Below are 22,395 nucleotides of genomic sequence, written 5' to 3'. Positions count from 1 at the left end.
CGATGCTGTTGGCGCGCCTACTACACGTGACTACATGCCGTGATTCCTCTCCATTACTCGCCGATGGATGAAACCACGTGGCATCATTGCAGCGCCTACGATGACCCAATTTGTAAGTTTTCATTCGCATTTGAATGATTAAGTTGCCTATTATATAATATAACATTACATTAACTAACTATTAATTGCAGGCACAAGGTGCGGCAGCCGTTATCCGGTCTTGCCACGAGGAGCCGGTGAGGGAGATTGTGCAAGACATGATCCTCGGCACGCAATAGTAATACTTTGTTTTGTGTATTTTTCTATTTCAATTTCGGTTTTATTAAGTAGAATTTAGATTTAACTATATAACAATTAGAGAAATTACTTTATAGAATAGTTTTTTTGATGTAATTCTCTAAGATGATAATCCTAGTCTTATTAGAAGGTCATTATGTAAATATATCATTTCAAGCAATGAAGAAGAAGCAAGCAAAGAATCGGATCAGACTGAGATGCGCGGCCCACGGAGTTTTACGCGGGCTGCGGAGTTCAGTCTGTAGGCTGGGCGGCTATTTCACTTTTCCCATTTCGGCTTTCATTTTCAAATGGATGTTTAGAGGGGTTTGAGAGGCGACTTGCAAAGAGGAATGATGAGCAAATCCAATGGCAAGAAGCTTAATCAAATCTCTATAAATAGGCAAGAAAGCTTAGGAATGAGATCATCTTGTAATTTTTCATTAAAATACTTCTTCTTCTTCTTCATTTTTGATTTTCCATGGTTATGGAGCTTCAAGTATATTAAAATACTTAATATACTTTTGATTATTGAAGAGTTCTTATTATAATCTTATAAATGTTATTTGAATTGGAAATCAACTATTGTTCTTGTTATTGCAATATTCATTTATGCTAAATCTATTTGCAAATCAGTTAGTTTTGTACTTGGATTAATGGTAGCAACTAGTTCTAATTGTGAATGCAGATTATGAATGATTAGAATCTAAATGAACTTTTCATTTTGATTGAAAAATATTTGCTTGAATAGTTTTAGCAAACCTATTTATTCTCTTTTCTTAAAGCTATTGTTGGATTGAATTTATTCCCTGATTGAAGTGAATTAACTAATAGTAAGAGCTTTACATTCAAACTGATTTTGATGTTTAGCTACACTTAAGGAGAATAGAAGTATAATCATCTTCACAATAGATAGTCAAAAGTGAATTTCTTAAGTAAAGTATTCAATGATCAATGAGAAACAAGAAGTATACAATCAACTTAACTCAAGATATCCATTCCATTGATTTTTAGAAAACACCATTGTTATAGATTTCACTTAGTTCATTGCTTATTCAAGTTATTTTATTTCAGAAAAGCAAATAAAAGCCCCCCTTTTCTTTGTGTTATTGATTGTTTTCAATTTCATCTGCTAAAACACATATCATACTAAACCTTCTCAAACCCAATCTCTTTGTGGATATGAACCTTACTACCCTACTACATTAAGTTGTATTTGAAAAGTAAGTGAATTTATTTTTGTTTAGAGTTTAGGCGACTAAGAAAGAACTTACCACGTAGTTCCAGTACTTCATATCAAAAGTTGTTGCGAAATCATCACCGGCTACCGCCGATGTGCACGTCTCATCTCCTCCTTATGACGTTCATTTGGAGGAGATGGACTTGTTATACCCTGGTGACGTTGCAGGGACCTTGTAGGCTGAGCCATCCCAGCCATCAAAGTACCAGTCCCCTCCCCTACCAGAGCGACACACGAACGCCTCTTGTTACCGTAAGAGGAGTAGGAGACCAACTCGGTTGCATAGGGTAGATGAGGGTGATGATAGTTAGCATTAGGTTTTTGTGTATTTTTATTGACTATGTATATATATGTTTATTTAGTTGTATATTTCAAACATTTGTATATATTTAGTTGTATATATATGTTTATTTAGTTTATCATAATCTTCAAACTTTGACTTACGAATGCGCGGACTTTTGGCGATGATTCATCCCGCCTAGAACATACATTGACTTGTAAAAAACTTATGATGATGTCTTTATTGCAAATACATCAAACAAAAACGACTCGGTAATTAGGGAGAATGACGCCAAAAATTCAACATAAATTCATTAACAACAATTACAAATACATAGGTAGTCCAAGAGTGGTTTTTGAAAAGGAAATGTCGAGTTTTAATTAGTTAGGTCTTTAAATTTGGGAAAAATGGAGAAGAAGAGACCTGCAGCTGTTAATAGTGTTCATAGTTCCTAACTGCGAACAGGGTCAAACAAGTCAACAGGCTTGTTCGCAGTTAGTTAGTAACTGCGAACAACTTGTTTGCGTTTTTAAAAAATTAAGCACCTGTTCGCAGTGCAGTTAGTAACTGCGAACAACACCAAACCTAAGGTTTGGAAATTAGACACTTATTTTTTGAAATAAGTTGATTTTTGTCTTATTTTGTTCTTTTTTTTACTCCCTCCAATTCAGCACTAACGTCCCGTTTGCTTTTTGGACACTATTCATCTCTTACTCTTAATTTGTATTTTATTATTAATCTACAAGTTAAAACATAGTCATGTGCGATCTTGTGTGATTCGCCTCAGTGCAAGGATTATTCATATGAACTTTTCATAATTTTTGATAATGCACATTTACTGATATTAAGGATTGAATAAGTATATTGGATAAAGTGCATAAAGTAAATGGGACGTTAGTGCTAAATTGGAGAGAGTATAAATTATCTTATCTATTTCATTTTTTCATTACACACTTGTCCCCACCTATCTGCCTCCTTTAAGCCCAAACATAAAAAATTTTAAGCCCAAAAATAAAAAATAATATTAGCTTGTCTTGTATGAGATCGTGTCACAATAAAAGGACCTCAAAATAAGAAGTTCATAAGCTAAAAGTTTTTATTATTAGGCTATTTAAGCCAAATATGAAGTATGTTTTATAGTGAAACCTTCTCGTACAAGAATTTGTGAAAATAATATCTTGCCACACATGAAATTCTTGAAAAAATTTGAAATAAGTAAAGCTCATTGACTATTGTTATAAAAAATTTCTAAATTACTCTTTGAAAAAAATATTTTTCAAACTAAATGTCTAGAATAATTACTATTAAGGAGGGTCCTATTGAGCTGTCGGCTGAATTTTAAAGGAAGTTGGATATCGTGGCCAAGGACTTCGATTTCCCTTTAATGAACAATGTTGTCTTTAACAATAATTTTGAAGTTGTTGTTTTGATGGTCAAGGCAAGGTTAAAAGGTAAGACTGGATATATGAGAGCTGAAAATCGCTGTCAAGGACAACAACTTTTACCTTTCCCTTGAAACCCAGCCTACAGCCTAATAGGACTCAAAATAACTGTCCTTGGCAAAAATTTTCGTGGAAGTTTAGTTTGAGAAATACATTTTTTGAAGTTTAGTTTGAGGATTTTTTAAAAAAATTTCGAACTCTTAGAGGGGCTCTAGCCCTAAATTTTTGTGCTAGCAGTCTCGATATGATTTAACAAACAAATAATCTCCTACAAGTTTTGGATCAAGCTATGCGCTCTCTTTCTCTTTATCGTTTAGATTAATATTATTATATGAAAAACATGGTTATATCTCACATGGCAAACTTACAAGGTAATCTTTCATTTTATTTTCTATTAAGCATCACTATAAATAATGCAACAATTATTGTGAATAGCAATTTAGTTTCTATTTATGGTTACGGTCACACTCATCGTACCGCAATTCAACTATTACATACTATTATAAATTTTCTTAATACGCTAAACTTATTTTAAATTATATTTCTATTCACAAATTTACTCCTAATAAAGTTCCCGTTGAGTTGATTTTTTTGGTTTTTCTGTGAAAGATTATGACACAAGGAGAAAATTCTAAGAAGTAACATTACAAGCAATCTTTATCGATTCCATTCTCATAGCACTAGTCTTTAGCACTCTCATTTAGGTCATCAGATATGCACTTTTAAATTTCTTACACAAATATATTCAGTTTAATTAAGCTCCAATAATATTTCTCACTCTTGTCTTTTTAAAAACAGATTAACCATCCTTTTGATGCTTCTTTATCTTATACGTCTATGTCATTTGATATCAATTATAGTGACATGTAGACTTATCATGTTAATAATATGTTTGTTATAATACTAAATTTTTTTCTTGGTAATTACAACAATTATTTATGGACTTTCCCTTTAGTAAAATATTTGAGCTACACAATATTATGAAATATTTTCGAACCTACATCCGCACCCAATTAGAAATTGACATAAAACTTCTCATTGTGACATACCGGTTACTCTTTTGATAGATCATCTCTTAAAACACAACCTTAAATAAGAAACTCACATATTTATTTTCTCTTTAAATTGTATTAATTGGGCTATTTAGCCCATACACATAATGTGTCTCCCGAAGAGATTGTCTTTCCGAGAAACGTATTAGATATATAGGCTTAAATAGTCCAATTAATACAAATTTTTTTTAAAAAAATAAGAATGTGGGCTTCTTGTTTTGAGGTCGTCTCTTTGAGAGAAGGTCTGTCACAAGAGTAGTTGATTTAATTTTATATTTAATTTTATTCTATTTATTTATAAAAAAATAATTTATTATGGAGATAAGAGGTTACCTTGATGGATTCTTAACAAGCACTCTTTATAGTTAAACTTATTCATATGTAATCAAAAATTAAAATTATTATAGAAAAATTAATAAAAGATTAAATTATTTTAAATAATTTTTCTTTAATATATGGAGCTAAATTAGGAGATAATAAGGGCCAAAGGAGTACATTAATTCATTGAACTTGTTTTGTAACGCATAAAAAGTTGTTATTTGGATATTGATAATGCAGTCAATTTTAGAGGTTGCCAAGTGCCAAGTAGCCAAACCATTTACGTTGTCCATCACAAATATTCTTCTTAAGAAAGTATAAATATATTTTCGGTTGGAAGACGTCTTTCAATAGTAACTGTACTCAACCACCTATTCGGCATCCTACATTTGCCATTTTTGCTTTACTGAATATTCCCTCTTATCATGTTTATTCCCTTTTATATTCCCCAAACTATTGTATCTTAAATCAACTAATTTAATCAACAACCAGTCTCTTGAGATATCTCTTAGGTCTAAGATCAGATGATAAAATCATATAAACAAATTAACTACTCCAATCAGCCATCAAATATTTACGAACATCTTTATTATTTAGCCAAGGAAATAAAAAAGACGTCTCTACTTAAATTTTCGAATCTCTTATCTAAACCGTCTTAGTTTAGACATAATAATAAAGTAAAAACATTAAGTGAAAACAAAGCCCAAATCAATGATTTCACCAAAGATTAGAAAGAATCCATTCTAACCCTTATATAAACATCTTTCATTGGGTGCATTAGAAAGATATGTGACATAATCAAATTATCCAAGAGTAGGAAAAAGCCAAACAAAAAGATAACTAAATAAAATAAAAATCATAAGTAGTTGGCAAGAGAAAAGGTTAAGAAGAAAAAGCATGAAAAACACCCCCAAACAACCAAGCTAGATAAGGTCTAAAAAAGAATGGAATAAGTAGTCATATAAACAATATTGTAGTTGCTTCTACCTTTTTTCTTTCCTTATTACTTGTGATATTCAACCCCCTTTGAAACTACTTTCTTAGCCACTAAAATGTGTCAATTATCACAAAGGACTTGAAAAACTATATCATCTATAAAGGAAAATAAAAGGGTGTGATTTTATTCCAGAAAAGCAAATCAATTAAGGCAACCGACACTTACCAAAGCAAAAGGCATAATTCTATTGGACAATTACTAAATATAATAAGAAATATACTCCCTTCATCCCACTCCGTTCTTTCTATTTCTAAATGTACGATTTTTTTAAAAAAATTATCAGAGACCACCTAAAAAAGTAACCTCTGTGCATCCCTAAAAGCAAAAGGTGAAACAATCGGTAGACTGATGAATAAAATTCAAAGCACTCTCAAGTCACGTATTAAATATTATAATGTGATTACTACTTTAATTCATTATAATGCATGTGATCTTAGTATTAAATATTAGATAATTATTATATAAAAATTTTCTAATGGTACTAATACAATAATTCACTAATTTGTTTACTATCATAAAATTGAAATCATACCTCCTAATGGCCCTACCAGAAAGACAAACAAATATTGATGGTGATCACAACTTCATAGTCATAAGGTGGTCCTGTTTGTACCAAATTTTTATTGACAAAGAGAAGTAAAAAGGACCAACTATATTCAATTCATAACAAGAAAAGAGCTACACTTTTGTCACTTCTAATGGATCACATATCAAACCCCTCCTTATTTAAAACAAATAGAAACTGCAAAACTTGTAGTAATACTGTACATTACTAAAAAGAGTTAAAAAGAGCAAATCTGGGAAACAGAACTTACTTACCCCAGATGTATCAGACTTTACAGGTATACAGCAACCCGACAACAAAGCAATATGTACAAAGGAAGCTCATTTGCGGAAAACTCTTTATGCAGTATGAGTGTAGTTTATGTGTCTGCTCGAGTTGAGCTTATTGAGTATGGAATTTGCCTTCCTTTTAGCTCTTGAAGTTCCATTCTCCGTCAGCATAGAAAGTGTTTTGCTGTCTTTCTCGTCATCCCGAACATCCTTCATTGCATAACGGCTATATCCACATATGTCGTGTATAATCACAATGCTATTTTCCCGGTCAGCCTCACAATTACTCTCCCTGATTATGCTTAGCAAACACCTAACCGTGGCTTGCTCCTCAAGCTCGTCAATTGCTCTATGATTGGTCGATAAAAGTGCAAGGATAGATAATAGTTCAGAGACAAACACCCTCTGCTTGAGCTTATTCATTATCACTTTAATGGCCCCCTCACGAACAGCTTTACTCCTGTTTTCCCGTTTTTTACACAGGTTAAAGATTGCCGAAGTCACATCTGTCATGGCTGATTCATTACATGATTCCACAAGGTCAAGCAAAGGCTTTAAAGCACCAGAATCTGCGATGAGAATCTTGTTTTCATCGAGTGCCGACAGTGTGAAAAGTGCAGCGGCCGCGTTGGCTTTAGTTTCGATGCTACCACATTTCAACGATTCGATGAGTAAAGGGATAACAAGTGGATGCTCCGCAATAAGCTTCTTGTTGTTGTCGTGAATAGAGAGATTTAACAGCGTTGTTATAAGATCCTCTTGAAGATCAGGATGATCCGTAAGGCTTCCCAAGGTAGTGAGAGGGGCTAGAAGTTGTGGAAGGGCATTAGTTGACTCCCCAAAGAAGGATCGAAAAGAAGGCATTCGCCTAGTCAGCACGCGGATCTCTTTTGCAGCTTTCTTTTGTTCCGGCACAGTTGAAGACAGCTTCTCGAGAAGTGCGTTCAAATTGTTTCGATCAGCATCAGTTACAAATCCATCATTGATATCCTGAGGAGGAGGGAGTTCGGTTCCATGATCCTTGCACCACTGTGATATCAGCTCACGGACTAAATGGTTAGGGGTGAGCTCGATATGAGAAAGCACTTGCTGGGTCTGAGGGCATGTTCGGTTTCCTTCTTTTAACCATTTCTGAATGAATGGTCGATCATAAGTCTGCAAATGTACAAAGATCCCTCATTGGTTCAAGGCCAGAACGAGGTCAAATTGCATATAACAATTAAGAATGCAAGATCAAATGGTAAAATCTCAATTATCACTCAATGAACAAGAATCTCATACCAACTTCAGCACAAACTTCACAAAGACAACAAAAGCCCAACAATAACTGCCAGTTGGCATTGTGCACCTATCAAATTCAGATAAATTTTTACATCTTCAAGTAAAAGAATCACAATACTGTCCTCTACATCAAGTCACCATGTACATGTACAATAGTGCATAGTGCAAATGCGGTAACATTCGCAATCGCGGTAAAGGTCATGGTAATGCGGTAATAGTAATAGTAAAATTGGTTGTCATACAAACAAATATCAGCTAAAACCATGAAATATCCCATAAATTAACCAAAAATACGGTTTTTTACACCTTTACAATGTGACTAGTATCAGTTCAGTTAATCTAAAAACCTTTAGAACGCAATCGATATAACACAATGCAACTTTTTTTCATTATAAAAAGTACTTCAACTTGCATCAACAGTCAATCAAGATTCAAGAACTTCATAAGGCATTTCCCGGACAAATTACCCACTTGGTTATTATATTCAGAACAAGAACTCTCAAGTCTTATATACACATATAGAGACACAAGAATTACATGTCATTATCTAATGTATTTGATTTATCAAGTAATCCAATTTGCATAAACAGTTAAACAAGGACATTAACTCATTTCCTCCAAGATAATTTATTAAGCCTAAACAAATCAAACCCACATTAATTCTAAAATTTCCCTACACATTTATAAATGGATAAGTCATAATTTCCCAACTTATAGTACAACCATTGTCATTTCTTGTCTTCCTAACTACTCCCTCTATCCTAAAAGAAATGTACGGTTTAAACGAAAAGATTAGTTAAAGAGTGGACGAAATTGAACAAAGAGTGTGAGTACATTCCATTTCATTTCCTCAATGTTATTAAGCCACCCTCACCTGGATATACGCAAACATACCCTCCCTTTGGCATTTGTTAACAATAAAACTAACAAATAATTTATTTCCAATTTACTTTTAGCATCAAATATCACAAAAATTCTTAATCAATCACCATGATTTATCATAATAAAAAGATAAAAAAAATAATAATAAAATAAACAAAACAAAAAAGATAAATTAAGATTACAAAATTATCAACCTATCAAAACCTACCACGTAAGGGTGATTTGTTAACTTCGTTATTTACTAAGACCTTCTCTCATGTATGATATGCAACTTGACATAAATAAAGAAGGGCACATAACTTCATTATTTTTAGTATTGTGAGTCGTAGTAATGGTCATCAGCCTACCGTCCTGTACAAATTCAGGTCCCGAAAGAATAGCGAACAAATCATAACCATACCGACTTGAGAGAGCAGAAAAAAATACCGACTTGAGAGAGCAGAAAAAATACGTGCAGTCAAATGAAACCCATCAGTGTCCCGTGGCTAATAGCCAAAAGCATTCATAGCAAATTCTTTAGTACGTGTTAAAAACGAAATTGTAGCAATTATTTAGAATATATGGAGCAAATTTTTGTTTGAGGTACTTGGATGATGAAAGCAAACCAAATACTGCTAAAACGCCTGACATTCTCTGATCAGACGACTAACATGCCCAATTGCCCATAATCAGAGAAAAATCATACTCAACAAAGTTTAATTACCCAGAAATTCAGGAAAACTCAACAACTAGTAAAAATCTCAACTCACCAAACATTAAAAATTTATGTAGTATACAAGAAATGTCAAACCGACACTCCAACAGTAAATAATACTATTAAACAAAGAATGAAAACAAACAAAACCCAGAAAAATTAAAGAATACCCAAATTAAAAAATTACCTGCCCAGTAGATAAAATAACTGGGTCCTTCATAATTTCTTTAGAAATTGGACAACGAAATTCCTCAGGAACATTCAGCACATGAATTTTAGAAGAGTGTTTAATCTTTTTATTTATCTTCAATTCTTTCAATGAAATCAATGTCTGAATTGTTTTATCGATTGTATCCAGAATTACTTCTCCATTGATACTCTCATCATCTTTATGATCTTCATGATTATCTTCAATTATCTCAATGATTAGTTGCTTTAATTCCTTCTTAAGCTCTCTTGTATTCTTCATAATTTCACAATCTGCAACACCATTAGCCTCACTCTTCCCCATTTTTCTAATGAAAGAAAAATCAGACGAAATTAGAGAAGATTTCTGGTGAAAGTGTAGAGGGATATAGATTCATCAACATTCACTCGTTTTTATTCTTTCCTTTTATATCTGTGTCGCAGTTTCTCTCTCTAAAATGTTCGTTTCTCTCTCTCTCTGAAATTGTGTTTTTTTTACTCCGTTTGCGTTAATAGAGGGTAAAAGAAACACGTTGGTTGTGAATTTCGTCTACGTTTGGACGGTTTTCAGTTTGAAATTGTTTATTATGCTTGCGGGATTTTTTTTAAAGTTGTTTTGGTCTCTTATATATTAAATTATTTATATTTTAATAATATAAAAAGTTAAGATTACGAAAATATACGTTTAAATGATTACAGTGGCAGAGTAAATAATTTTGAAATTCTGTTTATTTTTCATAAATTTTTAAATTGGGGCCCTTCATAATTAAAATAAAAAAAAATATTTTTTTAAAACTTAAATTAAGTTGTTAAAAATTAAACTTTCTTCTTTAATGTTAAAATGGAAGAGAAAAAATAGAAATAGATTGATGAACAATAATAAAAACCGTAAAAGTTTGAAAGGTTGAAAAGTTTAAAAATAAATTGTTGATTATTTTTATTAATTAAGTTAGTGATAATTGATATTTGATGAATGTGTAAACATATATGAGGTGATAAAAAAGGAGAGAAAAAAATGTGATCTACAGGTTTTAAAGATATGACCATTGGTATGTTATTAGAATTTTTTAATATGAGACCCTTTAGGTTCGGGGCCCTGTGCGGTTGGGCACCTCACACGGCCCAAGAACTGCCCCTAGACGACTAAAATAAGATTTCACCTGATTATATTTTTTATTGCACATTAACCGTAATGGAGGGGGTTACCCAGAACCGAACCGGTCCCGAACCGCTTGAAACCGTCCCGGAACCAAAACCGTTCGCGACAGGTTTTGAACTGGCCCAAACAGCGGAACCGTGAAACCGCTGGAAAAAACCGCTTGAACCGGCCTGCGGTTCTTTGGAACCGGACCACCGATACCAAAAAACCGCGGGCCGGTTCACCCGGACCACCGGTTCCAAGGAACCGGACCGGACCGGTTCACCCGGCCTAATGGTGCCTTGGAACCGAACGGTTCACCCGGTCCAACGATTCTTTGGAACCGGCCAACCGGACGGTTCACCCGGCCTAGCGATTCTTTGGAACCGGCCAAAAACTAGTCGTTGGGATTTTTGTATACATAGACCACACTTTCAATCATCTTCATTACTTACTCTCTCTACTTAATTACTTAATTACGCAATTATTCTCTTAATTATATAACTAGTATTTTAATTATTTCTTAATTACGTAATTAGTCTTTTAATTATTTATTTATTTCTTAATTCCATTATTATTTTAATATTATCATTTCTTCTTTTTTGAAAAAAGCCTCTAAAATTACTAAAGTGGCAAAATCATTGAGAGATTTTAGCTCCAAAAGGAAGGTCACTTTAACACCGTCGGTATCAACAACACCTTCGTTTAGTACTTATAATTTTGAACCAAATTATCCAGAAGGGTACGACCAAGAATTACACGATTATGCAGAAGAAGTGGAAAGAGAAATACAAATTTAAGAAGAAGAAGAAGACGACGAACCAACGACCCCTATTGGGATACATAGATCTCGACAGTCATCAACGAGATCATATGAAGAACAACAACAACAACAACAACAACAACAAAGACAAACTCGTGGTAAACGAGTCAATTTCCAAAGTATCGGTTAGTTTTATAATTTTATTCTTCAAATTGATTAAATTTTTATATTATTATTTATTTATATATTGTTGTATTTGAGTATGTCATTCTATTTAAATTTAGATGAAGATGAACCAGTAAGACAACCTTTTCCGGCAATGTCACCTCCTAGTGGTAGAGCTGTTTCACATGTGTGGTCGTATTTTACAAAAGAACCAACCGACATTCGCATAATGATACTAACATATATTTAAAGTTGATTCTTGGAGATATGATGGACAAGTGGAAGACGTATTTTACTGATTTTCCTTTTATTCATGGAATTGCGACAATTTTAGACCCATGTTTTAAGACAGAAATCCTTACTTAAGTAATTGGATTTTACTACCAATCATTAAATCGTCCGCCTAGTGATGTACATAATTATGTTGGAAATTGTAAAAATCTTTTAGCAGAACTTTATGATTACTATGCTAGTGTATATAACCCAAGTCGCGATACGTCTAGGCGTGCTAGTGTCTCGGCACGTCCCACTTATTATAATCCTGTAATAGCTAACATAATAAGCCAAGATGATAGTTTTGTAGGACCATCTTCTTTCTCATCACCCTCCACTTCATATTTAGAATTAGATAATTATCTTAAACATCACTTTAAAATTGACCAAGGTAGCTATAATATTTTAGAATGATGGAAAGAAAAATCCATAAAATTTCCCATATTATCGAGAATTGCAAAGGATATCCTTGCAGTTATTGCTTCTACGATTGCGTCGGAGTCTGATTTTAGTGTAGGTAGAAGAGTTCTAAACGAAAAGAGATCTCGTCTTACTCCACATACTATTCAAATATGTGTTTGCAAGAAAGATTGGAATCAAGCGGAGCTCCGAACACAAGGACTCAAGAACGATGATGATCAAAGGCAATGATGATCCATTGATGATGATGGATACATCTGCATCATCGTCAGGAAGAGAGTCAATGGAAGCATCTAACCAACAAGATGATGATGACGAAGACGAATATGATCAATCGGACAACGATCAATCAACATTCAACAACTACAAATAAAAAGGTATGACAAAAAACTACGTGGACTTTGATTCCTTCGGGATACGTAGGCAACTTAGTATTCATTCGGGTACTAGGTTCAAGTCCATTTTCTCCCTCTTTTTTTTATTAATCATCTTTATCGTTTCTTATTAATTTATTTTTTTCATTCTTTTTAGTGAATATTTTAATAACGATGACAAGCAATGAATTTCGCTAATAATCAAGTAATTATCAAAGATACGCCCGCATTATTATAGTATTTTTATATTATATTTAAAGGAAAAATAAGAATGAAACTGATGGTCCGACCCACCTGACCCGTGAGTTGGAACCGCCAGAACCGCCAATGAACCGTTTTGAACCGCCCGGAACTAGAACGTTCGAATCAAGTTCCACATGGAATCGAAACCGGCCCAACCCGGACCGTGGCCATCACTAGCCGTAATACATAAAATAAGCTTGAACTATAAATAGTGATAATAAACGTTAGGTAGCAAGTATTTAAGAAGGGAGTAAGTATTATACTTCTCCCTTTTTAATTTATTTGCAATATTAGAAATATTATATTATTTATTTATTATTTTTAATTTACGATTAATTTTTAATTTATAAATTAAATTATGATTAAATAAAATTTTATTTAATTCCTTTCAATATAAAATATTATCAATATTAATTTTTTTTTAATTTTTATTATACATAATTAAAAATTATATTAAAAATCGAATCAATATAATAAATGGCGTGACAATTAATCATTATAAGTATTTTGAAACATAGTAAATATTTGAGGTTGGATTAATTTTGAATAGGAATACTAATGGAGTCAATAATAGTGGTAAAGCATGGTATTTTAGTTTTGGCCTTTTTGGGGTCGATGAGAGGAAGTATGAAAATGAATGGAAAATTGAGGACCGAAAAAAGAAGAGCATTAAATGACAATTGGATTTTACCAAAAGGATGATTTATCAATTATACTCAATGCACGTGGATTATATATGGTTGCTTTGACACTTGTTATACAAGGTTAAACTAGTACTATATCACTTGTTTTTTATTACAAAATCCTATTTTCCACTTATTCATTTATATGAGACACAAATTCTTACTTGAGAACGTCTTTAAAAGACGTTTCAAGTTTAGGCAAGCTTAATTTTTAATTTTTTTTTAAAAAATAATTAAATTTTTTAAATAATGCTTTTTAACTTTTATTTTTGATTTTTTTTCTCTCTTCTAATAAAACTATTCATCTTTTTCTCTCAAACTCTATTTGTGTTTTTTAATTTCCATCTTCTTCTTTCAAATTTATTGTTATTTATTCTCTTTTTATTTTTTTCAACGTTTACAAAACCATCAAAGTTATGCATTTATCCTTCATCATTTTCGTTTTTAAAGCTTTTATTTTCATTTTTTTGGGTTGATTGTGTTATTATATATTAGTTGGATTTACAATTTTCTGATTTTTTTTGTTTTTAAAATTAAGCTTCATCAATGGTATAAATAGTGATGTTGAAGAAGACAACAATGTCTACTGTTTGGGGGAAATTAATAAAAACAATTGTGGTTATAACATAATATATTAGGAGTTATAACATAATATATTTGTAATTATAACGTAATATATTTGGGGTTATAACCATAATATATTTGGGTTATAACATAATATAGTTGGGGTCATAAAAAAATATATAATTGCGGTCATAACGTAATAGATTTGGGCTTATAACATTATATATTTGTGATATAATACTACAAAATTGACATTATAATAATACAAGCAAATATATTATGTTATAAAACCTCAAATATATCAAGTTTTAATTCCAAATATATTGAGTTATAACCCTAAATATATTATGTTATAACCACAAATATATTATGCTATAACTCCAAGTATATTATGTTATAACGCTAAATATATTATTTTAACCCCAAATCATAAAAATTAACCATAATTGTCATCTTCAACATCACTATTTTTCAACATTGATGAACCTTAATTTTTAAAAAAAAAATGAAAAAATCTAATTTAAACTAAATGATTTTTTATTTTGCTTTAGAATAGACAATTAATCAGAAAACTTTTCACCTTCCAAAAAAGAAAGCAGTTTTCTACAGTTTTTTTTTTTTAAAATAGCAATTTTTTTTAAAACAACAATTTTTACACCTTTTTTTTTAAAAAAAATAGTAATTTTTTTTAAAACAACAGTTTTTTTTTTGAATTAAGATATTTACTAAAGAAGGAAAGTGAGCTCTACTCTTGAGAGCCGTCTTTAAAAAAGACGGTCTCTCAAAAGGTTGGGAAAAAGTCATATAATTAGGTTTGAATCACGGACGAATTTCTCCATTTGTTATTTTTCAGGTCGGATCATTTTTAGACACTAAGTCTCAAATACCAAGTTATGACCCATTAGTTTTTGAGACATTGAGTTTCAATTTTGATTCAAGTAGAATTAAAAATGTTAAATGACTTTTTTTTTTTTTTTTTTAAGTTTTTTAAAAAAGTTTTTTTTTTCAGAAAAGTTTTGAGAAAAGTTAAATGACTGGATAATGTATAGTGGAACAAGTAATATTACTATTTATTAGAAACTAATAATTTTGACTGATAAAATTAATTCTACTCAATTGAAAAAAATTAACGCAACTTCTCTTATACTTGTATCAATTCAATAAATTATTTGAGAGTAAAAGTGATGGATATACCATAAAATAAGTCTAAATTAATTTGGAGATTTGGATTAAAAATACTTAAAAAATGAATCTACTCATTGTTCCATATACATAAATCATAAATCACGACGGATAATAATAATAATAAATATAAAAACTTCTATGATTGTACACTTTAATTTGTAAAAATGTGTTATAAATAATATAAATAATTTCAAATTAATAAAGCTAAAATGTGAAAGAGCATAATCTTGATTATGACTTTTAAAAGTTGATTCAGTTGAAAAATTGTCTAATACCAATTTAAACGCCCAAAGTGTAATAATCAATAATCAATTTGAGTCAGAAGTGATCTAAATTCGAATTTAATAAATTATATATCGAACAAGGAACTTTGTATGTGAGTGCTCGTTGCTCATTGTTGATCTTAAGATCGGGTTAAGGATGACATTATGCAATACGTTTATGACAATAAACTTTATAAAATTTAGTCACATCCCATTAGCATGATACATATCTCACCCTTTATTACAATTGATCCAATATGCATCGAATTGACATGATATGGACATGAATTTTTACCAAAGCTTGACATGACTCAACCTAACGTAAACTCAAAACCAAAATAATTTCCTTCCCTTCCTTCAAAAAGTTCTAGTTGTAATTTTGAGTGTTCCATTTGTTATTCCTATAAATAATCTTTTTATTTATATCGTAAATTTTAAACAAAAATAACCCGTTAGTCCTTATTTTAATATTTTAAAAATGCTTATGTGGTCGCCACATATCTTGCATTAACTTCATTTTAACATTTTATATTGCTTATGGTCCTTTCCTACTAATTTTTTTGTAAAAATATTTTTATTAATTGTGGTCTCTATATTTTTTCAATAACTTTCATTTAATACTTTTTTAATATTTATAATCCTCACTTTTTCTCCATCAAATCTATTATTTAATAAAATAATAATTTACCATCTAAAAAATTCTATTTTTATTAATTATCCTGAATATTCCTTGTGCAAGGAACAGAGAGACTATAATTCAATATCCATATCCTTATTTTTTTATCAATGGTTTTCAATAAAAAATATAGAAACCTAATATAGAGCGAACATATATGAGGTGAGTCCAATGGGTATGAGCCGGGCACCACCTACTCACAACCTATGACTGATAAAACTTTTCACACTAATATCCATTCATTACCCACTAAATTCATATTCATATTCACTCCTACTCCAAAAGATGCATTACAAAACCGTATAAATTTATCACCTATACTTTTTTATAAATGAACTATTATTATTTCAAAATGAAGGTCATTTAGCCATTTTACAAAGAGAAAATTGTCAAAAATAAATCAATCTTTGCTTAATCCGTTAAAAATAAATTCAAATATTGATTTTTTTTAAAATAAAACTTACCATACGATATAATTGCTGAAAATAAACTTAACTATAGTTAATTCCTAATTGTTTGATCACAAAGAAGCTTTTAAGATGGTTATAAATAAAGGTGTGTTTAATTTTAACAAATATATTTAATAGATGAGTTTATTTAAAAATAAACAATAAATAGGTTTATTTTTAGCAGATCAAACAAAAATTAGTTTATTATAGAAAATTTCCCTTTTACAAATGAACACAAAAAAAAACTTAAATGTATTTGAGTATACCTTCTTTATAGACATGCCCACGTACACGTAACTATTTGTATCAGCAAAAATGGAAAAAAGTGACTGCAAATCTGCAATATAGTAATGGAAATCATCTACTATACAAGTAGGCAACAGTACAAGAAAATCACCTAAGAACAGTGAAAACCCACAATTGGTCATTAAATTAGAAGAGAAAAAATGTAAAAACACATCTTTGCAATTTGAATAAATAATACTCCGTCACTTTCAATTTGCTCCTTAATCATTTTTTGTAAGAGTTTTTTTGATTCAAATGGAATATACTCCAAAGGACGTAGGGACTATTAGCAAGCAGTCACCCTACTGTCATTGGCTTCCATTTGCCTCCGTAACTCTGTTGATCTATAATCATCAAGGTAATTTTGATAAATATAAGAAACAAAACCCCAAAGTGCAGACAACATGGCAATTATCTTGACACCATTCATCTTGTCATGGAAGACTACGACAGACGCAATAGGACCAACGACCAAAGCAACTGTACTGATGACATTCGAAAACAACGATGTTACCAAAAAGATTAAGCCCACCACACCAACCGAGCAGACTTGCCAACATACAGCAGTCCCGACCTGAGTCAGCACATATGACACTTTCCCAGTGTGATAACCGTGCATTTCTCCTTCCAAGTCTCGCCATTGCCCACTAACAAATAATGCTACAACTGTAACAATACTTGCAACAATTGAAGTGTAGATTTGCATCTCTAAAACAACAGAAAATGTAGATTTTTTGATTGCTTTTTCAAAGGTAAGCTGCATGAGTGAAAGCACCAGTGAGTACAGAGCTGAAGCTGAGATGCTGCAAATGAATCCGACAGCATATTGTGACTTAGTCACTCCTTCTGGTGCATCGGAACTTTCGTTTACCCCTAAGAGGGCGGCAGAATATGATAAAATGACCACAGCATTTAGAATCAATGGGGTGAACTTTTGAGAGTTGATGAAATACGAAAATACAGCGTTGAAGGCTAATTGGGTGGCACAAATTAGAGAATATGTGGAAGCGGAGAGGTATAAGAGTCCTTTAGAATATAAAAAGTTGTCACCAGCAACAATTATTCCCAGAAAAATGTAGATTAAGAAAATGTACTTTCTAGAAAGTGAATCAGGAGGGGTTGGAGACTTATTGGACGCAGGAATAAATAGAAGTGGAATGAAGAGGATAGGAAATCCAGCGGTTTGAACAAGTGTTGCCAAAAATGTACTAGCTCCGCCCTCATTATAATAAAAGCGTCCTAAAAGTACAGCAGCTGTTTGTCCAGCTACAACGAAGAAAATATTGAGTCCCACCAAGATCCACCATTGCCAACGATTTAGTTTGAGAAGTGCTTGGACCGTAGTTTCTGCCCTGTCTTTAGCAAAAATAGGATCTCCAACATCTGTTCAAAATATAAGGTGTATATAAGAATAAGTACACTGAAATAGGCAACAAAAAGATAAGCTGTAAAAAATATGAACAACTTCCATTTAAGAAATAACACATAATTGACACAATAGAGCTAATCATAGACCATCGTCCACATTCTCAAATTGAGCAAACAGTAAAATCCAGTATCCATTGTACTTCATTACTTCGCTTGATTTATGAACAATTATGCAAGATAGATATAGGAAGGAAACACTTGATGAAATCAGAGAAATTTCAGCATAAATGAATTCATTAATTGAACTGCTTGCAGTCGGGCAATGAGAGGCATCAATCAACAACCAAGAGACTAGAATACAGGCTAATGTTAAACAAAGCGTTTTGACAAGTTACAAGAAAATTTATGAAAAGCAACACTTTTTTGCCTTTATACACAAAGAACACAACCCACGCCTACATTTTTAATTGAATTGAATATCTTAAACCATCCAAGTCAAAAAATATTTCAAATTTGATCACAGACTAAGGTAATATCAGAATCTAGCTCATCAACTACAGTACAAACTTAGGACTTCCAGTACTACAGCAGATACTTGAACAGACCATATTAATATCAGAATCTAGCTCATCTATAAGATTCTATTTGATCACAGAACAATACTCAGTTTGAATTTGTTTGCTTCATTACACTCAAGAAATTACTCCTACCCAGTGCCGAAGCCACATGGAGGAATGGGAAGACATGCTTCCCGGTCCAAACTTGCATCTTATTTTAATCCACCCCCTTCCAACACCACGTCTCATTGTATTTTTAATCTGGTCCCTTATTATATATGACATAACGGTTGCTTAAGTATAACAACATCAAATATAATTAAGCGGCCGAAGTAGGATAATAGATCGAATCTTAAAGTTAATTATCAATTTTATAGTTTTAATACTTTCTAAGACTACTACTTTAGTAACAATCTCTCTATCACAAAATTTCTCATGGTCCTTGTTGACATCTCTTCTCATCCTCCTAAATTTTCATGTTCTAAGCATATTGTAAAAATACGGTAACGGCAGCAATCGTGGAAATGAAACGATGATGCGGTAATAGAGGTGAAGCGGTTATCGTAACGTCTAAATATCGGTTGAATCATATGATATACCTTGATATGGCCAAAATGTGGTTTTTTTTATGCCTTTGCAACGCGAGAAAATTGTTTGTTTATATTGAAAACCTTTATAATGCGACCGTTGAGATGCGATCAAAGGCGGATCCAACTGGATCCCGCGCCCGCACGAGCACTGATAATTCTTAAAAAAAATTAGATTTTGTAAGATTCGAACCCTGCATTAAAGCCTTTATGCTCACACTCATGACCAATTGAGCTACACCCCTTTTGTGTAACTCTTTTCTCTTGATTGTACTCTCGCTGAGTTTGACCCCTAGATCTGCCAATAGAAGCGATGCCACATTATTTTTACAATACGGTCCCAAGTTATAAGATTTTTCAATTCAAAAACAAAAACTTACAATTTTATTTGTTTTTATCTTTTTAATTTGCTAGTGTTTTTACAATACGGTCCCAAGTTATAAGATTTTCCAATTCAAAAACAAAAACTTACATTATTCACTATAATTTTGTGCTAGTGTTTGAGCTATATGACCCCTAATTCAAAACTCTGGCTTCCCCCGTGCTCATACCATCATCAAACCATTAGTGTTCGTGTATAAATGAGTAGAAGTATAATTATGAAACATTCTAATAAGAAAAGCTAAATATACAATACATTAGTGGGAAGAATAATAGATCCTAGATTGCTTGAATTTCGAGACAAACTCATGAAAAAAAATTCAAAATTCAAAATTCAAAGAATGCAAAAAACTCTGAATAGCTCTACTTTCCAAATTTCTATATAACAAAAATAATCCAAGGAAACCAGATAGAAAAATCAATACCCAAAAAAGCTTCATATTTAGGCAAAATTATTGCAATAAAGGAAACAAATCGAGGATAATTGGGCCAATAATCTGCGGATATTTTACATCCGTTTAATTCAATATCCAATGAATTACAGAAGCATTCAACAAAAAAAATCATTTATTATTTTCAATACTCCATATAACAAGAACTCAATCAATCAGAATGCCCTATCAATTTCCATAATTTGACTCCCTAAAATGAACAACAGCAATGATGCAAAATAGTTTAGATAGAAAAAGAGAAATAGAGAAGGAGAGAAAGTACCAGTAGCATCCATGGCGGCTAGAAGAGGAGTAGGGGAGAGAATGGAAAGAAGAGGAGTGAATGTGAGACTTGGGAGTGCATATTGTGTGAGACCAATCCATTGGCATCAGCCAATATATATACTCCTAGATTAATCTGAGATATGTTTGTCAAAGGCGGCTGACGCTTTTATTTTTTATTTGCGTTATTTTCTTATACCTACCTCTTCCTAAAACACATGCAATATCCAATATTTACTTTTTTACGCACCTTAATATATTAATTTAATTCTTAATATCTCCAATTACATATAATAAAAATTATAAAATTTGATATTAATAATCTTTGCAATAAGACGAATAAAACAAGATTAAAAATTAATCATAAATAAAAAGTAACGAATAAATAGTGTTATATTTTCTAATATTACATCTAATATGAAAAGGAGGAGGAAGAACTTATATTTATTTCCCTAAAAAAAAATGCTAAAATCAAAATGTTTTCCACTCCATTAATCCTTTCCTTCCTTAAATTTGTTCCATACAAAATATTCAAATCCTCGAAAAGCAGAATTTTTTTTATGGTCAATATATCATTTTATTAAATCATTTGATGATGGGAGAGCCGCGATCATAAGTATTAAAAAATATTAAAATAAAGTTAGTGGAAAAAAAAAGATACCACTAGGTTTTTTAGAAAAATATTTTATTAAACTTAGTGGAAAATATATGGGGCCCACAGGCAATATAATAATATTAAAATGAAGTTAGTAGAAAATATATGGGAACCATAAGCACTATTAAAAATATTAAAATGAAAACAAACAAGATTAATTATATCCAAAATTTGTCTTATATTGAAAGAGTTTTTTGGAAATACACATGTAACAATTCAAAATGACAAATATGAACAATTTTAAGAAACAAATAGAATATGCTATTTACTATTACTAGAAAATGCTACCAAAATTGAGAATTGAGTCTTGTCTTAAAGAGCAAATACCCTTTTGTAAAAAACGTGTAGGATTCAACTTACAAATAGCCCTTATCCTCCCTCGGTATAAAAAAAAATGATATAATATCATCTCCATACCCAATTCATCCCACTCATAAGAAAATATGATATGGGTGACGAATCTGAAGAAATACCCTTATTAAATAGGATATAAGAAGATTGCGATCAATGAGACCTCCAATTTATGAAGATTTTTTTTTTTATATTTAAACTTCTAAAAATTTCAAAGGAAATTAATATAAATTATTTTATCTACTACTAATCCATTATAAATAAAAAATTTATTAATTTGTTGGTAAATTTTAAATATTGTTTAGGTTTCTTCTGAGGATATAATGTGTCATTTACATCGACATGTGTGTGCCCCGAAAGTCAGCATGTTGGTGTTCATTTTGACTGATATCTCCACATTCATGAGCTAAACTTATCACGATTAGGAACCGGTTGAAACGGCTCAGATGGTTGTATGGAATCGATTGAATTGAATTCTAGGATCGTCTAGTCTTACTCTTACAAATAAACTTAAATATAATATAATGTTATGTATTCAGAATTTTCATTTCAATTAACTTTTAATTTTTCAATTTTTTAGTTTCATGTTATATTATTTAACCATGAGTCCATGACTCATTATAATTTTAGTTAATTTATGTATATTGAAATATTTCGTTAAGCTTGAAAAGCGGCATGTAGAATACATATTTTTTGAATAAAGGGTAAGTAGAGGCAAGTAAAAGGGAAGGTTAAGGCGAGGAGTAATAAGAATCGAACTCAAGTCTTATTTAAAAAAAGGATATATGATCCAATCAAGACAAAATTGATTCTGGACATT

General features: G+C 31.4%; 2 protein-coding genes across 2 annotated transcripts; both read right to left on the bottom strand.

The window, feature by feature from the left end:
• Positions 1 to 6,192: 6,192 nt before the first annotated feature.
• LOC130828120 (U-box domain-containing protein 9-like) lies at positions 6,193 to 10,041 on the bottom strand. The gene is made up of 2 exons (XM_057693932.1): positions 9,484 to 10,041; positions 6,193 to 7,594 (listed from the first exon to the last, which is right to left on the bottom strand). The coding sequence occupies exons 1-2, from the start codon at positions 9,805 to 9,807 to the stop codon at positions 6,509 to 6,511; spliced, it is 1,410 nt and encodes a 469-aa protein (XP_057549915.1). The 5' UTR covers positions 9,808 to 10,041; the 3' UTR covers positions 6,193 to 6,508.
• A 6,953-nt stretch (positions 10,042 to 16,994) lies between these two features.
• On the bottom strand, positions 16,995 to 20,723 carry LOC130828119 (probable purine permease 11). Its single transcript, XM_057693931.1, has 2 exons — positions 20,571 to 20,723; positions 16,995 to 18,346 (listed from the first exon to the last, which is right to left on the bottom strand). The coding sequence occupies exons 1-2, from the start codon at positions 20,581 to 20,583 to the stop codon at positions 17,250 to 17,252; spliced, it is 1,110 nt and encodes a 369-aa protein (XP_057549914.1). The 5' UTR covers positions 20,584 to 20,723; the 3' UTR covers positions 16,995 to 17,249.
• Positions 20,724 to 22,395: the final 1,672 nt, after the last annotated feature.

This window comes from Amaranthus tricolor, chromosome 12 (assembly GCF_026212465.1).
Source record: "Amaranthus tricolor cultivar Red isolate AtriRed21 chromosome 12, ASM2621246v1, whole genome shotgun sequence".
Classification (NCBI taxonomy): Eukaryota; Viridiplantae; Streptophyta; class Magnoliopsida; order Caryophyllales; family Amaranthaceae; genus Amaranthus; species Amaranthus tricolor.
The sequence above is the reverse complement of the archived record's forward strand: the minus strand, read 5'-3'. Positions and strand labels throughout refer to the sequence as shown.

Bases quoted from the DNA above. Each gene is read 5' to 3' on its own strand.
- LOC130828120 (XM_057693932.1), bottom strand. From the start codon at position 9,807: ATGGGGAAGAGTGAGGCTAATGGTGTTGCAGATTGTGAAATTATGAAG. The intron at 7,595-9,483 runs GTAATTTTTTAA...GTACATTTGCAG, and splicing joins TTATTTTATCTACTGGGCAG to ACTTATGATCGACCATTCAT.